At 42.7% G+C, this 13132-nt stretch overlaps 1 protein-coding gene across 1 annotated transcript in view; it reads left to right on the forward strand.

Annotated features, from left to right (window-relative positions):
- The first annotated feature begins 414 nt into the window (after positions 1–414).
- AFG3L2 (AFG3 like matrix AAA peptidase subunit 2) overlaps positions 415–13132 on the forward strand; it is a 40206-nt gene continuing 27488 nt past the window's right edge. The window contains exons 1-6 of the mRNA XM_047090269.1: positions 415–531; positions 4911–5010; positions 5424–5501; positions 8460–8566; positions 8705–8857; positions 11020–11094. Coding sequence (XP_046946225.1) covers positions 415–531; positions 4911–5010; positions 5424–5501; positions 8460–8566; positions 8705–8857; positions 11020–11094 — 630 coding nt within the window. The remainder of the gene's footprint in view (positions 532–4910; positions 5011–5423; positions 5502–8459; positions 8567–8704; positions 8858–11019; positions 11095–13132) is intronic.

A 13132-nucleotide genomic window follows, 5' to 3' on the forward strand; every position in this document is an offset into this window, starting at 1 on the left:
CTCTACACCCGCCCTCCTCACTCCTCCCTTAAGCCCCGCCTCTAGCCCTGCCCTCCTCCCTTCTTCCTTCTGCCCTACCCACCGCCTTCCACTCGCCCTCCACGCTCCTCCTGCTTAGGCCCCGCCTCTAGCCCAGGTGGAGAGAGGACGGTGCGGAGCCGTAGGAGCAGCTCTGGACCGGAGCGCCCGCCCTACGGCTGACGTTAGCACGCCGGGAGGGGCGGGGTCTGGAGAAGACGCGCGCGTCGAGAGTGGGGGCTCGCCTGTGAGCCGTGGGCCCGCAGCGCCGTTCACGGAGTCTCTGCCCCGAGCCGTCTCCCGCGGCCCGAGGCCGGCCGTCGCCGCCTGCCCGCCGCCGGCCGCTCAGCCGCGCCTGCGCAGCGCCCCCGGCCCGAGCGGGCGGCGCTGGCGGCCATGGCGCACCGCTGCCTGCGGCTGTGGGGCCGGGGCGGCTGCTGGCCCCGCGGCCTGCCACCGCTGCTCGTGCCTGGCGGCCGCATGGGCCCCACCGAGCGGTCCTGCCTCCGCACGGTGAGTCCCGGAGGCCCAGCGCCCTCCGCCTCCGGCCCGGCTGGGCCCTCGGGCCCGCTTCCGGCCCTGGAGAGCAGGGCGTCAAGGTCACCGGCCCCTGGGCGCGCTCGCGGGCGTCAGGGGCGGCTTCCTAGCGTGAATGAGGCCGCGTGTGCTGTGTGTTCCATGCCAGGACGCCCTGCGTTTCAGATCATTTATCCCGTGGGTCCCATCAGCGTGTCAGACCCTTGGTAGAGAATTGGATTTTTGAAAACAGGTAGAATCAGATATTTGCGTCAGGGAGCTTCAAAATAATCATCTGGGAGGGTCCTCTGACTTGATTCAGGGCCGAACCATATTACAGGTAAAGCAACTGAAACCTAAAAACGTTAAGGAATTTGTTATATCTCCAGCACGGGTTGCCTTACTTTGAGCTGCTTTCATGGTATTGGAAAAATAGAAAGCAGGTGCTGTGCATGTGTTTTAAGGGTCGGCAGCCTGAGCGTGATTTAATGATAGCACAGGTTTTGGAGGTAAGCTACTCAACCTCTGAACCCCCATTTCCCCATCTGTTGAATGGGACTATTGCTGGCATTCTGGGTCTGCCCCATAGTAGATAATACATACTAACTATGATTATTAATAACGTCACCTCTTCAGAGTAGAGGATGTTTTTAGTTGCATAAGAAGCCCTGTCCTCAGTGGGAGGCTATTTCTCTGTTGGTGGTAACAGGGCTTCACACGTATGGGCTATGGTAATACCGTTTTCTGGAGTGACGATACTGTGTTGTCACAGGACCGTGGCTGTAATCTGTCAAGTAGAGGTTCATGTAATGGGTAGGCGATATCAGCTATTTCAGTGACAGTTTCTTGCTGTCTGCCAGTTTTTTAGAGACCAGCCTTGCATTGGTTACTTGGAGCATGGGGGCAAAAGAGCATGGTGGTTAAGGCCCTGGAGACAGTCACAGGAACCTGCCACTTACTAGCCAGATGCCCTTGAGGAACCACTTTCAGCCTCTCCACTTAAAAGGGCATATTAATAGTACCTGCATTCATGATTTTTACTCTTCGAAGCTTTGTTGCCTGTCTTGGGTATCTTAATTTCTTTCTTACTCCCTACTGCCCTGCACTAGGCCTCATGTTTCCTGCATTACATCCATTTTGCCATAGTATCTTGCCGTCTCCTTTTGTCCCTAGTAAATACTGGACTCAGACCTGTAATGAGCAGGTAGGAATCTGCCTTGTGAGTTTGCAGTTTTTATGTCAGGAATCTTGTCTGGGCCCTTTCTCTTTTGAGTGGCACTGTTGCCCTGTGTGTCTTCCACGCTGAGGTATAAGGAAGTCCCCTGTGCTGATAGCAATAGCTGATTGATTGGGGAATCTGTGACACATTCCCTGGGGACATTAGGGCATTCTTGTGCTACCTGCAAGGGAGTCTGAAAGGACTTTGTCCTTTAGGTTTGTGCTGCTGTTAAAGGTCTGAGTCAAGAACGATTCTCACAGTTTTCTTGGGGAAGACTTTGATGTGAGATGTCCGTTCTCAGGTTTTATGCTCAGAGAAATAAGACTGATGATAAAGCAGCTAAAAAGTGCTCCTAATGTCAAACATAAAAGATAATCCTCTAAAATGAGGTGCTCTGAACTTAAATCTTGTGAGTTGATTTTTTTTTATATTATCCTTTGAATGAGCTTGGATTAGATAAGCAGAGAAAAGTTTCATTGATGGTGCCTGTAGAGAAAATAACTTCAGCAGCATTAAAAGTAGTTATAGGATTATTGCTAGAGGTATTCCAGGTCAACACGATTTGAAGATAGAGCCTGAAGGCGGTTTACTGGCCAATAAGTATTTATGGAGTACATACCTTGTGTCCAATTCTGTACTTTATGGTGACATAAAGACCTACTTGATAAGGTGATGATGAGCCCTTACTCTCAAAAAGCTTTCAGAGTAATTGGAAATGATCATTTGAATCTAGGTATCATCATACGATTTTAACAGTGCTTTTTACATGCGTTATTACATTTGATCCTCATGGTAGCATCCCTGGGAACTAGTCGTTTTCTCCTATAGTAGATGCGTAACTGAAGTTCCTACCAGATGTGTTAAAGATCATCAGTCAAAAAATTCAGATTTCCAGCTTTAACAGAATTAAAAATTGTGACACCGTCTGCCTGGTGATTATGGTTCCTTCAAATTCCAGACCTAGATGTCACTACTTGTAACATCCTTAGGTCCCTTGAGCATGTAATCACTTCCTCTTCTGTGTTACCTACCTCTGTTGTATATACCTAGAGGTTTTGTATTGTTACGTGTATTATACCATCCTGTGATAGATCTGTCCCCACACTCTCCCTTACACTTCTGAGCTTCCTGGAGGTAAGGATTGCTTCTGACCTCCAACCCTGCCCAACCTGCCCCACTGGGGACTCCGCACCACTTTGCAGTGCGTGGCCTAGAGTAAGTAGATGGCTCAGTGAATCAGTGTGACTTGCTGCCTTGTCCATCTTGACTAACAAATCATTTTAATCTATACCCTTAATGGATTTGGTATTGGAAAACTTTATTCGTTTATGATACGTTATTATTTGTTATTAGTGGTTGTTTCATAGGCCAAGTGTTCCCAGGGGTCGGGGAGGGCTAACACAACAGAACCTCCAAATTCTGTCAGACCAGCATTGCTGTCAACCAAGATCATTGTCAGTGTTTCTGTCTTATTTTGCTGTGTAGAATTGTATTTTAATCTGAAGTAAAATCAGCTGATTCTTTAATTATTGACATTTTGTTATTCACATCCGATAGAATTAATCGTTTTAAAGTGTACAACTTAGTGGTCTTCAGTATATTCACATGGTTATACAACCATTGCTACTAATTCCAGAACGTTTCATCACCCCAAAGCCTGTAACCAATGAGAGCCACTCTCCATTTTTCCCCAACCATTCATTCCTCCAGCCCTCAGCAACTGTTAATCTACAGCTTCTATAGATTGCCTATCCTGGACACTTCGTATGAGTGGAATCATATACTATGTGGCCATTTGTGTCCAGTGTCTTTAACTTATTAACAATGTTTTCAAGGTTTATCCATGTGGTAGCATGTATCAGTGCTTCATTCCTTTTTATGGCTGAATATTTCGTTTTTTTAGTGTGTCACATGTATCTGTTCATTGTCATTTGGGTTTCTACTTTTTGGCTCTAGTGAATAATGCTGCTGTGAACGTTCATGTACAAGGTTTTGTGTGGACATATGTTTTCCATTTTCTTGGGTAGGAGTGGACTGACTGGATCATCTGGTAACTTTGCATTTAATGTTTTGAGAATGCTGAACTTTTCCAGAGTGGCTGTACCGCTCCGCATTCCCAGCGACAGTGCACGAGGGCTCTGCTCTCCACATTGTCCACATTCTCACCAACTCTTCTTACTGTCTTTTTGATCATAGTCACCCTAGTGGATGTGAAGTGGTTTTCCGATGTTGTGTTTTCCTCATCAGACCATAGAGGCAGCAATGCTGGTGGATGCTAATACAGATGAACTTCACTTTAAACATTTTCATCTGTATTTATAAGTTCGTCCTCCCAAAAACTGGTGATGAAGTTTCACTTTGCAAAGGGATAGGATTACTTGAAGTTTTTCATTGCCAGATTTGGATGTATCCCCTCAAGGAACCTTGCTTTTAATTGTGTGCCTAAAAATTTAATAGGGAGCTTGTTCAGTATGTTTATGTTATACTTTGATTTACCTAGACCTTACTTTAAAAAGTAACGTTTTAGCAACATATGTTATTAAGGCAGAGATGTATCTGTAATGGGACTTGTATCACCAGCGTTCTCACCAGGATGACAGTATATCAAATATCTTTAGCAAATGTTAACTAGAGTAAGGATTATCAGTGATGTGGGACTGTAACTTCCTTCTCCTGGAACTAGGAGGAATTTAGTATTATATTTGCAAGCCACACTGTTCCGTAATTTCAGGTGAATGTCTTGCAGTTTTATAGACCCTGCCCACGGGACAGCATGAAGGAGCAGATTTCTGTGTCAGTTTGTCTTTTGAGTGCTACAAATTAAGTAAACAATGCCAAAGTAAATGTGTTGGCAGAGAATAGTAATGGGACCACAATTCTAACTTAGGCATGATTTTGAAGTATTCTTGTCTTCTGGATCATAATTAATGTCTCTTGGTTTGGTTACTGGAATAGAGTGGCGGAGTCCCAGGCAACCCTAGTCCTTTCTTTAAATGGGGGTGATGGCTGTGCTAGTCTGTAACCACCCATTGAAGGGAAAAACATTTAATTCAATGTTTTTGAATTTAGGATATTTGTGATAGTAGGAAAGGAAGTTCTTCTAAACTTTTTTATTTTGATATAACCTTTATGCTTTTATTTATATATTATGCTGCAGCTTTGTCGATATGCTACAACCCAAGCAACAACCAGCAGAAATTCTCTCTTGACAGATGTAATTGCTGCTTATCAAAGATTCTGTTCTCGACCTCCAAAAGGTAAGCACACTTAGGTGGGATCATAATGTTCTGCATTCTTGTTAAAGATGTGCTGGCAGCAGGTGTTTACTAAATAGATGCATAGTTGTTATTTCGGGTTGACTCTGAACTTCCGTCTCCTCCAGTAATCCGACCCCTACTTCCTTTTGTCTGATTGCAGTGATGAAAATGTATCCCCTTTGATTATAACACTTTTGTAGGTAATGAAATTGGCTTGCAAATCAGGCTTTTTTCTTTAACACCTCTGTTTTTTGAACTGTATTATTTAGACCTTGACTTACTCCTACACAAGAAATGTTGCACTTATAGCTTATACTTTTTAATGATGTATCAGCTTTAAAAATGAACACGCATACATAAAACCTAATGAGTTTTAGTTTGAGGGTGTGTATTTTTTTTTTCTTTTCTAACAGGATTTGAAAAATACTTTCCTAATGGAAAAAATGGGAAAAAAGCTAGTGAAACTAAAGAAGTTGTGGGAGAAAAAAAAGGTACCTTTTAAAAAGACTATGTTTGAACTTACTGTTTTCTAGTATATGATGTTGGATGATAATTTTTACCGAACAAAGCACGTGTTCTCTTAAGGCAGTTCTGAAGTGAGAGGTTGCAAGTACGTACAAAGTTCTACAGACCCTGTGTTTCATTTCACCTTAATTTTCTGTTCATATTTTCTTGTCATTTTTTAAATCGAATTAATTTAAGGTCACCTTAGAGATATTGAGTGGTCAGTATCTGTTATATCATGCTAGGTAAATATGACACGTAACCTAAATCATTGAGAAAAATCTTAGAAATCTAATACATGCAATTTATCTGATACATATTTTGGTGTGGTTCAGTGTTTTTGGTGGCTGGGGGGGGACTATGTAGGCCCTGAGACTCCTGTCCCCATTTCCCACATGTGATAGCATTTAGCACAATGCCTGGCACATTTCAGCTGGCATCTTTGTTTTTAGGGAAAAATGTAATTCAGCCCTTGTTTTTATTTATTTATTTATTAAAAAAAAATTTTTTTTTCAACGTTTATTTATTTTTGGGACAGAGAGAGACAGAGCATGAATGGGCGAGGGGCAGAGCAAGAGGGAGACACAGAATCGGAAACAGGCTCCAGGCTCTGAGCCATCAGCCCAGAGCCCGACGTGGGGCTCGAACTCACGGACTGCGAGATCGTGACCTGGCTGAAGTCGGACGCTTAACCGACTGCACCACCCAGGCGCCCCTCAGCCCTTGTTTTGAAATGAACTTGGATCTAGTTGGAGAAACAAATAGATACTCAAAAAATGCAAGGAGGGAAAGCGAGGCCAAGAGAAGGGAGAAGCGCAAGTGTGGTCTGATTGGAGCTTTGGTGACATGGGCAATTTGTGCAGTGTTTCCCAGGGGTGTGGTGGGCAGTCTTTTTATCTTGGTTTGGGGCAGAGTAATGATAGTAGGTCCGTTTTTAAACTACAACCAGTTGGGTACCTTTTGTATAGGTGCTCCTTTGTCCCGGAATAGTAGGGGATGTTGTCAAACAACTTCAGAAATGCACTTGACTCTGTTTCCTAGTGCTGTGCCTCATTACAGGTAGGGCTTTCTCTCTCAGGCCCTGCCTCACTTAGGACTGGTGCAGAAACTCCTTGTATGCATCATGGGGGATGAATATGTCAGCCTCCCATCCTACACAATGGAGGGGTCGCTTTGTGGTAGGTGAAGGTGTTAGAGTAGTATTTGTGATTCTTTGAGAGGATGTGGGGGTGGGGAGAAAGGTGTTAGCTTCCCAGGGCTGCTGTAACAGGCTACCACACCTGGGTGTCATGAGCAACAAACGAATGCCTCACAGTTCTGGAGGCTGGAGGCCCAAAGTCCGTGTGTCAGCAGGGTTGATTTCTTCTGAGGGCCATGAGGGAAGGATCTGTTCCAGACCTTTCTCCTTGGTTTATAGATGACTGTCTTCTTCCTGTGTCTTTTGGCACCGCCTTCTCTCTGTGTAGGTCTGTGTCCAAATTTATTCTTTCTATAAGAATACCAGTTATATTGTATTAGGACTCACCCATAGGACCTCATTTTAAACTTAAACAATTTTTTTTTGTGAAGACCCTATTTCCAAATAAGATCACAATGGGCTAGGACTCCTGACATGTGAATTGGGAGGGCAGGGGGCACTGTTCAACCCTTAACAGTGACTAATTTCAGATTCTGGGAAACTAATTTCATGTGGGTAAGGTGGTTTTTTTTTTTTGTTTTGTTTTTTCTTGTTTTTAGTCAGTTATCAAAATCACGCCTTGCCTACAGAAGAAAGAAACACTGTTAACAGTGTTCACTTCATGGGAGTGGGAAATGGGAGCACCTACCTTGTGCTTTCAACTGGGAACTCAGGAATTCATTTACCTGTATTCCAGTCACAGCTCTGTCACTCCTCAGTGTCACTTAACACTGCATCCAGTTACTTACCAAGTTCCTTAAGCTACACCTTTTCATCTGTAAAACGGGTATAGTCGTATACTTACCTGGTTGTTGGTATATTGTGCAGGTATCGCGGATAACGTGTGGAAAGCACTGGCAAGCCTCCTTGAATGCTCTTAGTCTCTTCCTCATGGCAGAATGATCGGTTGCCATAAGCTATTTTGCAGGAAGTCTTTTTTTTTTTTTTTTAGATTTGTATAATGTTTTGATTTTTTTCAGAGACTATGGAACTTCACTCTCATTTTTGATACTAAGGAAGGTGGTGTTATTCACATTTTATTGTTCCTACTTGGCAGGAGCATAAAGAAATTAAGTAAAATCTTAAGGTGTCAAGGTCATTTGAAAAAACGTGGATTCCAGTCCTAGATATACTTGTGATTCCTCAGTAAAGGTCAAAACTTGTTCTAAAACCACAATAGCAACAAAATTGATGCTTTGGTTTCCCGGGAATATAGCTATTCTGTGCCCAGTGACTTTTATGCTTGGTTTAAATCTAGTTGAGGTACAGGATTGGATTGCCTTACAAGGACCTGGTGTAACTATCAAATAATGAATCTAACCCTTAGTGTGTGCCCGTTGAAACTTTGCCTCCTTATTTTATAGTAACATCAAAGACATGTATGTTAGTTACAACAGAGTGAAAACAGTATTTCCTTCAAACTCATCCAAACTTTGAATACAACAACGAATGTGGTCGGGACACCATGACAAAACAGGCTGATTCCAGAATTGCTGGTTGATGAGAAGTTGTGACAAGGGGTGCTAACGGGTTTCTTATTTCTGATTCCCAGAAAGAAAAAGCCTACATTTATTTCTAATCATATAACACAACAACGAGGTCACAGCTGTTAATAGTTGGTTCTAGATACTTCTTAATGAAAAAAGATTAACAAGTTATTGCTAGAACTTTTGCAGTTAAGTCTTTTGTTAAGCTGCATTAATGAAAACTTTGTGGAGAGATGTAAAATGCTGCTGTGCTGCGGTATGTGCTCTCTGTTTATGAACAGAATCAAAGCCAGCTGCTACCCCGCGCCCTTCCGGAGGAGGAGTTGGTGGCAGTGGAAAACGAGGTGGCAAGAAAGATGATTCTCACTGGTGGTCCAGATTCCAGAAGGTTTGATTCCAGGCTGTGTGTTAATTTGGAGGATCTGGAGCGGCCCCAGGAGAGGTTGGGAGGGATTTGTGTCCAATATAGCATAGATCCTATTGTGACCTTTCATTCTTCACAGAGACTGTCTCCTTCTTTGCCCAGGGTGATTTTCCATGGGATGACAAGGAATTCCGGATGTACTTTCTCTGGACTGCTCTGTTTTGGGGTGGAGTCATGTTTTACTTCCTGTTCAAGAGCTCTGGGAGAGAAATCACTTGGAAGGACTTTGTCAATAACTATCTTTCCAAAGGAGTAGTAAGTATTTTATTGGATTGGTGGTTTATAGTGGTTCAAAAGGTGAAATTCAGTAGATTGGGCCAACAAAGTAACAGTCAACTAAGTTAGCCAGCTTGTCCATTGTAAAGTTACTGTTTTCATCTTGATTTTTTTTTTTTAATGCTGTAAAGTATTGCAATGAAGAACCCTATTTGTTTTGGCCCAGCTGTCCCCCCATTTACCACAAAATCCTTTTCTTTCACTTCTACTAGAACCTAGCTTTCACCTTGCTCCAGCTGTCCTCTGTCTCCTTTCATTTTCTTGTGTGTCCTCAGTCACGCCTTCCCCCTGCTAGAATGTGCCAGCCTCTCCCGGCACCTTTATGACTCCACGGCTCTTAATCTCCCATGAGCTTGGACTTGGGTGCCTAAGTGACTCCGAGTGTTGACAGTGAGAGCGGATGGGCTCTAAGTGGGGGCCCAGGCAGGGCTGCTGGGAGCCTTTGTCACTACCAGTTGGGCTTTACCCAGTGAGACTACGCCAGCATCTTTGAGATGCTGTGGCCTGTGAGAAGCATTATTTTATCCATTCCTAAGAAAAATTTAGTAAGCTGCCAGTGAAACTAGAAAATACCAGTTGTCAAACATATCCTAATTTCTCAGATGTTAAATTATGAAAAATGTCCACCTTAGAATTGATGAAGTGATAGTGAGAAACCAGGTTAGGCCTGCTGTGTCACTGTGGGGAGATTACTTAACTTCTTGGTGTTGGGCTTTTCATCAATGAAATTGATAAAATAAAGGTAAGATAGTAATACTTACTGGTAGCATAGAAAACAAAAGTTATTTTTAAAGATTGTCCAATTAGGTGAGGATGGAAATGATTACTTACTCACACTTTTGAGGTTAATGTTTCTCATGGAAGCCAGGATATTTATGTATAATACCCAGATGTTTTAGGGAGCCTGCCTTCTAAGAAGTAACTCCTGTCTGGTTGTGGAGGGGGCTACAGCTATCCTTCAAAGTGTGGTGATAGGGCCTCAGGGAAGATTCTCCATAGAGGCATCTCCTTTTGGCCTACTGGTTCTTTGGAATCTGTCTACTGTTCCAGCAGTTTTATGGGGGGTAGAGTACTTTAGTCCTTTCCAGATGACGTGCTTTAGGAACAGGTAGTTCCCTGTTCCACCTCCTCCTGGAATTACCCAGGGCTCCCTCACAAACTGCCTGCCATTGCAGATTTAATGGCAGCAGAAAGCAAGCTTCTTCCAAAGGGCTCATGCTCCAGATCAACCTAGAACTTAGGGTTAAAGAACTTAGAAGGTCTCTAAAAGTGTTCTTAAAAATCCTATGTAGTTAGGATGTTACAGAAAAAAGCAAGTTTATATTATTTTATACCCATAGAATGGCGAAAATTAAAGTCTTCTGTTAGCAAGTGAGGATGTAGACCAATATGTGAGGATATAGAATATTTTGCTGTGCACTGTGAATTGGAGAGCCACTTTGGAGAGCAGTTTCATGTATAGTAAATGAATAGTAAATAATAGTATAGTAAATGTACTATTAATAGTATAATACAGAATAGTAAAGTATGTGTACCCTGCAACCCAGCCTTACTGGATCTGTCTATAGGTACATGTTCAGAGAAACCTTTAAAGATGTGCCCAAGAAGTTATCTGCAGGAATGTTCATGACAGCATTGCTTACGATAGTGAACGTTTTGAAACAGCCTAAATGTCTATCAGGAGAATGGATAAATAACTTGGGGTGTGCTCCCAAAGTGGAGTACCCCGCAGATCTGACCTGTCAGTAGGGATGAACCTCACAAATACGACAGGAAGGGAAAAAGAGTCGTAGAAGAATATACACCAAGCAGGACCATTTTTAAAGTCTAAAAGCAGGCGACAGTGAGTGTATGTTCAGGGTTACATCTGTGTGGCACAGGCACCAGGACAGGCTTTGGGACAGTCAGCACCTAATGTGGGGAGTGTCCGCTTCTGGGAAGAGGGCGTGACAGGTGGCTTCAACAGCATTTGTGATGTTTTATTTTTCAAGCCAGAAGGGGAAACAACGGGGCCTCCTTATGTTGTTCATCATTGTTCTTTGTACATCTAAAATACCATGTGCAATTTTAACGGGCTTAAAAGAATATCTCATGTCTTCTCTGTAAATTTATGTTTGAATATTAACTTTTTAAAATTCCAGGTAGACAGACTGGAAGTCGTCAACAAGCGTTTTGTTCGAGTGACTTTTATACCAGGAAAAACTCCTGTTGATGGGGTAAGTGATTTTTATTAATTGATGTGGATTAGCTGTAAATTCACTTTTCAGATTTAGAGTCAGAAAGCAAGCATTCCCTCACATTGCAGTAGCTCTGTGCACCAGCTATGCCAGATTCGGGCAGCACAGCACTCACAGGCCTCTCTAACGCACGCAGGGGAGAATGTGCATGCCGTACGTAGTTGCCTTATGAAGTTGGTCAGTTTTTTTGGGTTGGATTTGGTAATTGTTCTGCTGTGCATTTAGGAAATGGTGAAATCCCAGTTTTCGGTATTCTAGTATCATGAATTTTTCAAGACTGAGAGAACAGTTGTTTTGGTTAGGGAAAAACTGTTAAATCTGAATTGTGCATGTCTTGAGACAGCTTTTTTCAAATCAGTTTAAGAAGCGTTCTGATCATATCTCTCCCAACTGTTTTGTGATATTTTATTCTTTTAATTTCCATTTCGTTTCTCATTTCAAAAAAAAATATGTATATCCTTTAAAAAAATTTTTTTTATTAAACTTTTTTTGATGTTTATTCTTGAGAGAGAGAGGGAGAGACAGAGCACGAGCGGGGGAGGGGCAAGAGACACAGAATCTGAAGCAGGCTCCGGGCTCTGAGCTGTCAGCACAGAGCCCAACAGGGCTTAAACTCACGCACCTCGAGATCATGACCTGAGCCAGAGCTGGACGCCTAACCTACTGAGTCACCCAGGTGCTCCTAATTTGTAAATCCTGTCCAGCCAGTTTGAACTCTATTCCAGATATCCTAGACTGGGTTGAGGGGATTGTGGGGGAGGACAGCAGTGGGGCAGATGAGGTTCCCAGGTGATTCCAAGGTGATTCCCAGCCCTCCAATCCCCCCATGGGGGCCCATCTCTAGTCCCTTGGTGTCCTGCTGTCTTACTGCCCTCCCCCAGGGTCAGACCTCCTTTACCACGTTGCATCCCTCCTTCCAGATGATTTTGTGTAACCATTTCCTGGTCACCTTGCCTGGGTGGGGCAACATGTAAAGAAAACTAGAACTGATGGTGACCATCTCTGTCCGAAACATGTCGACAAAAAGAGGAATGTCTCTAAAGTTGTGTGGGTTTGGTATTTCAGTCACTTTTAGGAGTAAGTTATTTTAATTGTCTTCATTTCTATCCCACTTCCCATTCTTTTTGCCTTATGATGAAATGTTCGTTAATAACCATGCTCCTTTTTTTTTTTTCTCAGAACTATTCCTCAGAGTTTTAGTGCTGGGAATTAAATTGGCACTCCCTTTCAAGAGGACAGTTTGGCAGTGTGTATATCAGCAGTTTTGAAAGTATGCACACACTCAGTAGTTTTGCTTCTAGGACTGTATTCTAGGGAAATACTTAAGGATGCATGTAAAGATGTGTATGCAGGATGTCCTCCAAAACATTGTTTATAGAGCAGAAAATTGGAAATCAGTAAATGCCCACATTAGGCACCTGGTTAATAATAAGGGCTCCTCATTTCTCTTGCTTTAATCTCGCTGCTGGAGCAGTGGCTCGGCAGGACAGTCCTCTTCCCTAGAGGGCAATTTTTACATCTAGTGTTGGCATGCACAAACGTTTATGTATTGAAATTCGTACCATTTTATTATAAATTACTTTCCTTTTATTTATCCTTTATATTATGGTTAAGGTTTTATATCAATTTCAAAATTGTGCATGTATTTCAAGATAGTAAAGGGGCTATTATGAAATCTTGAAGGAATGGCATCAAAGTTGCTAGTCGTGTTTGTTTCTGGATGTTGAGGTTACAGATGCTTTTTATTTTATTTATGTTTATATTACTGTAGTTTTCCCCAGAGAACATGTAATACCTACTTAATAAAAACTTTATTTTGAGTTTTCAGAAATGGGTAGATGATTTTTGGTGTCCTGCTACTTATAGAGTAGCAGTGTTACTTAAGTGTTAGCTGTAGAAGCACAGGCTTTGGAGTTTGACAGACCAGGCTTCAGATCAGCTCTGCTCTTTACTAGCTATATGGCCAACTCCCCTAAGCCTGGGTTTCTTTATCACTAAGATGGGAAGGGCAATAATA

The sequence above is a fragment of the Lynx rufus genome, unplaced genomic scaffold (assembly GCF_022079265.1).
Source record: "Lynx rufus isolate CCGP_SWC_20201006 ecotype Redwood Valley unplaced genomic scaffold, mLynRuf1.p SCAF_29, whole genome shotgun sequence".
In the NCBI taxonomy this organism is placed as follows: Eukaryota; Metazoa; Chordata; class Mammalia; order Carnivora; family Felidae; genus Lynx; species Lynx rufus.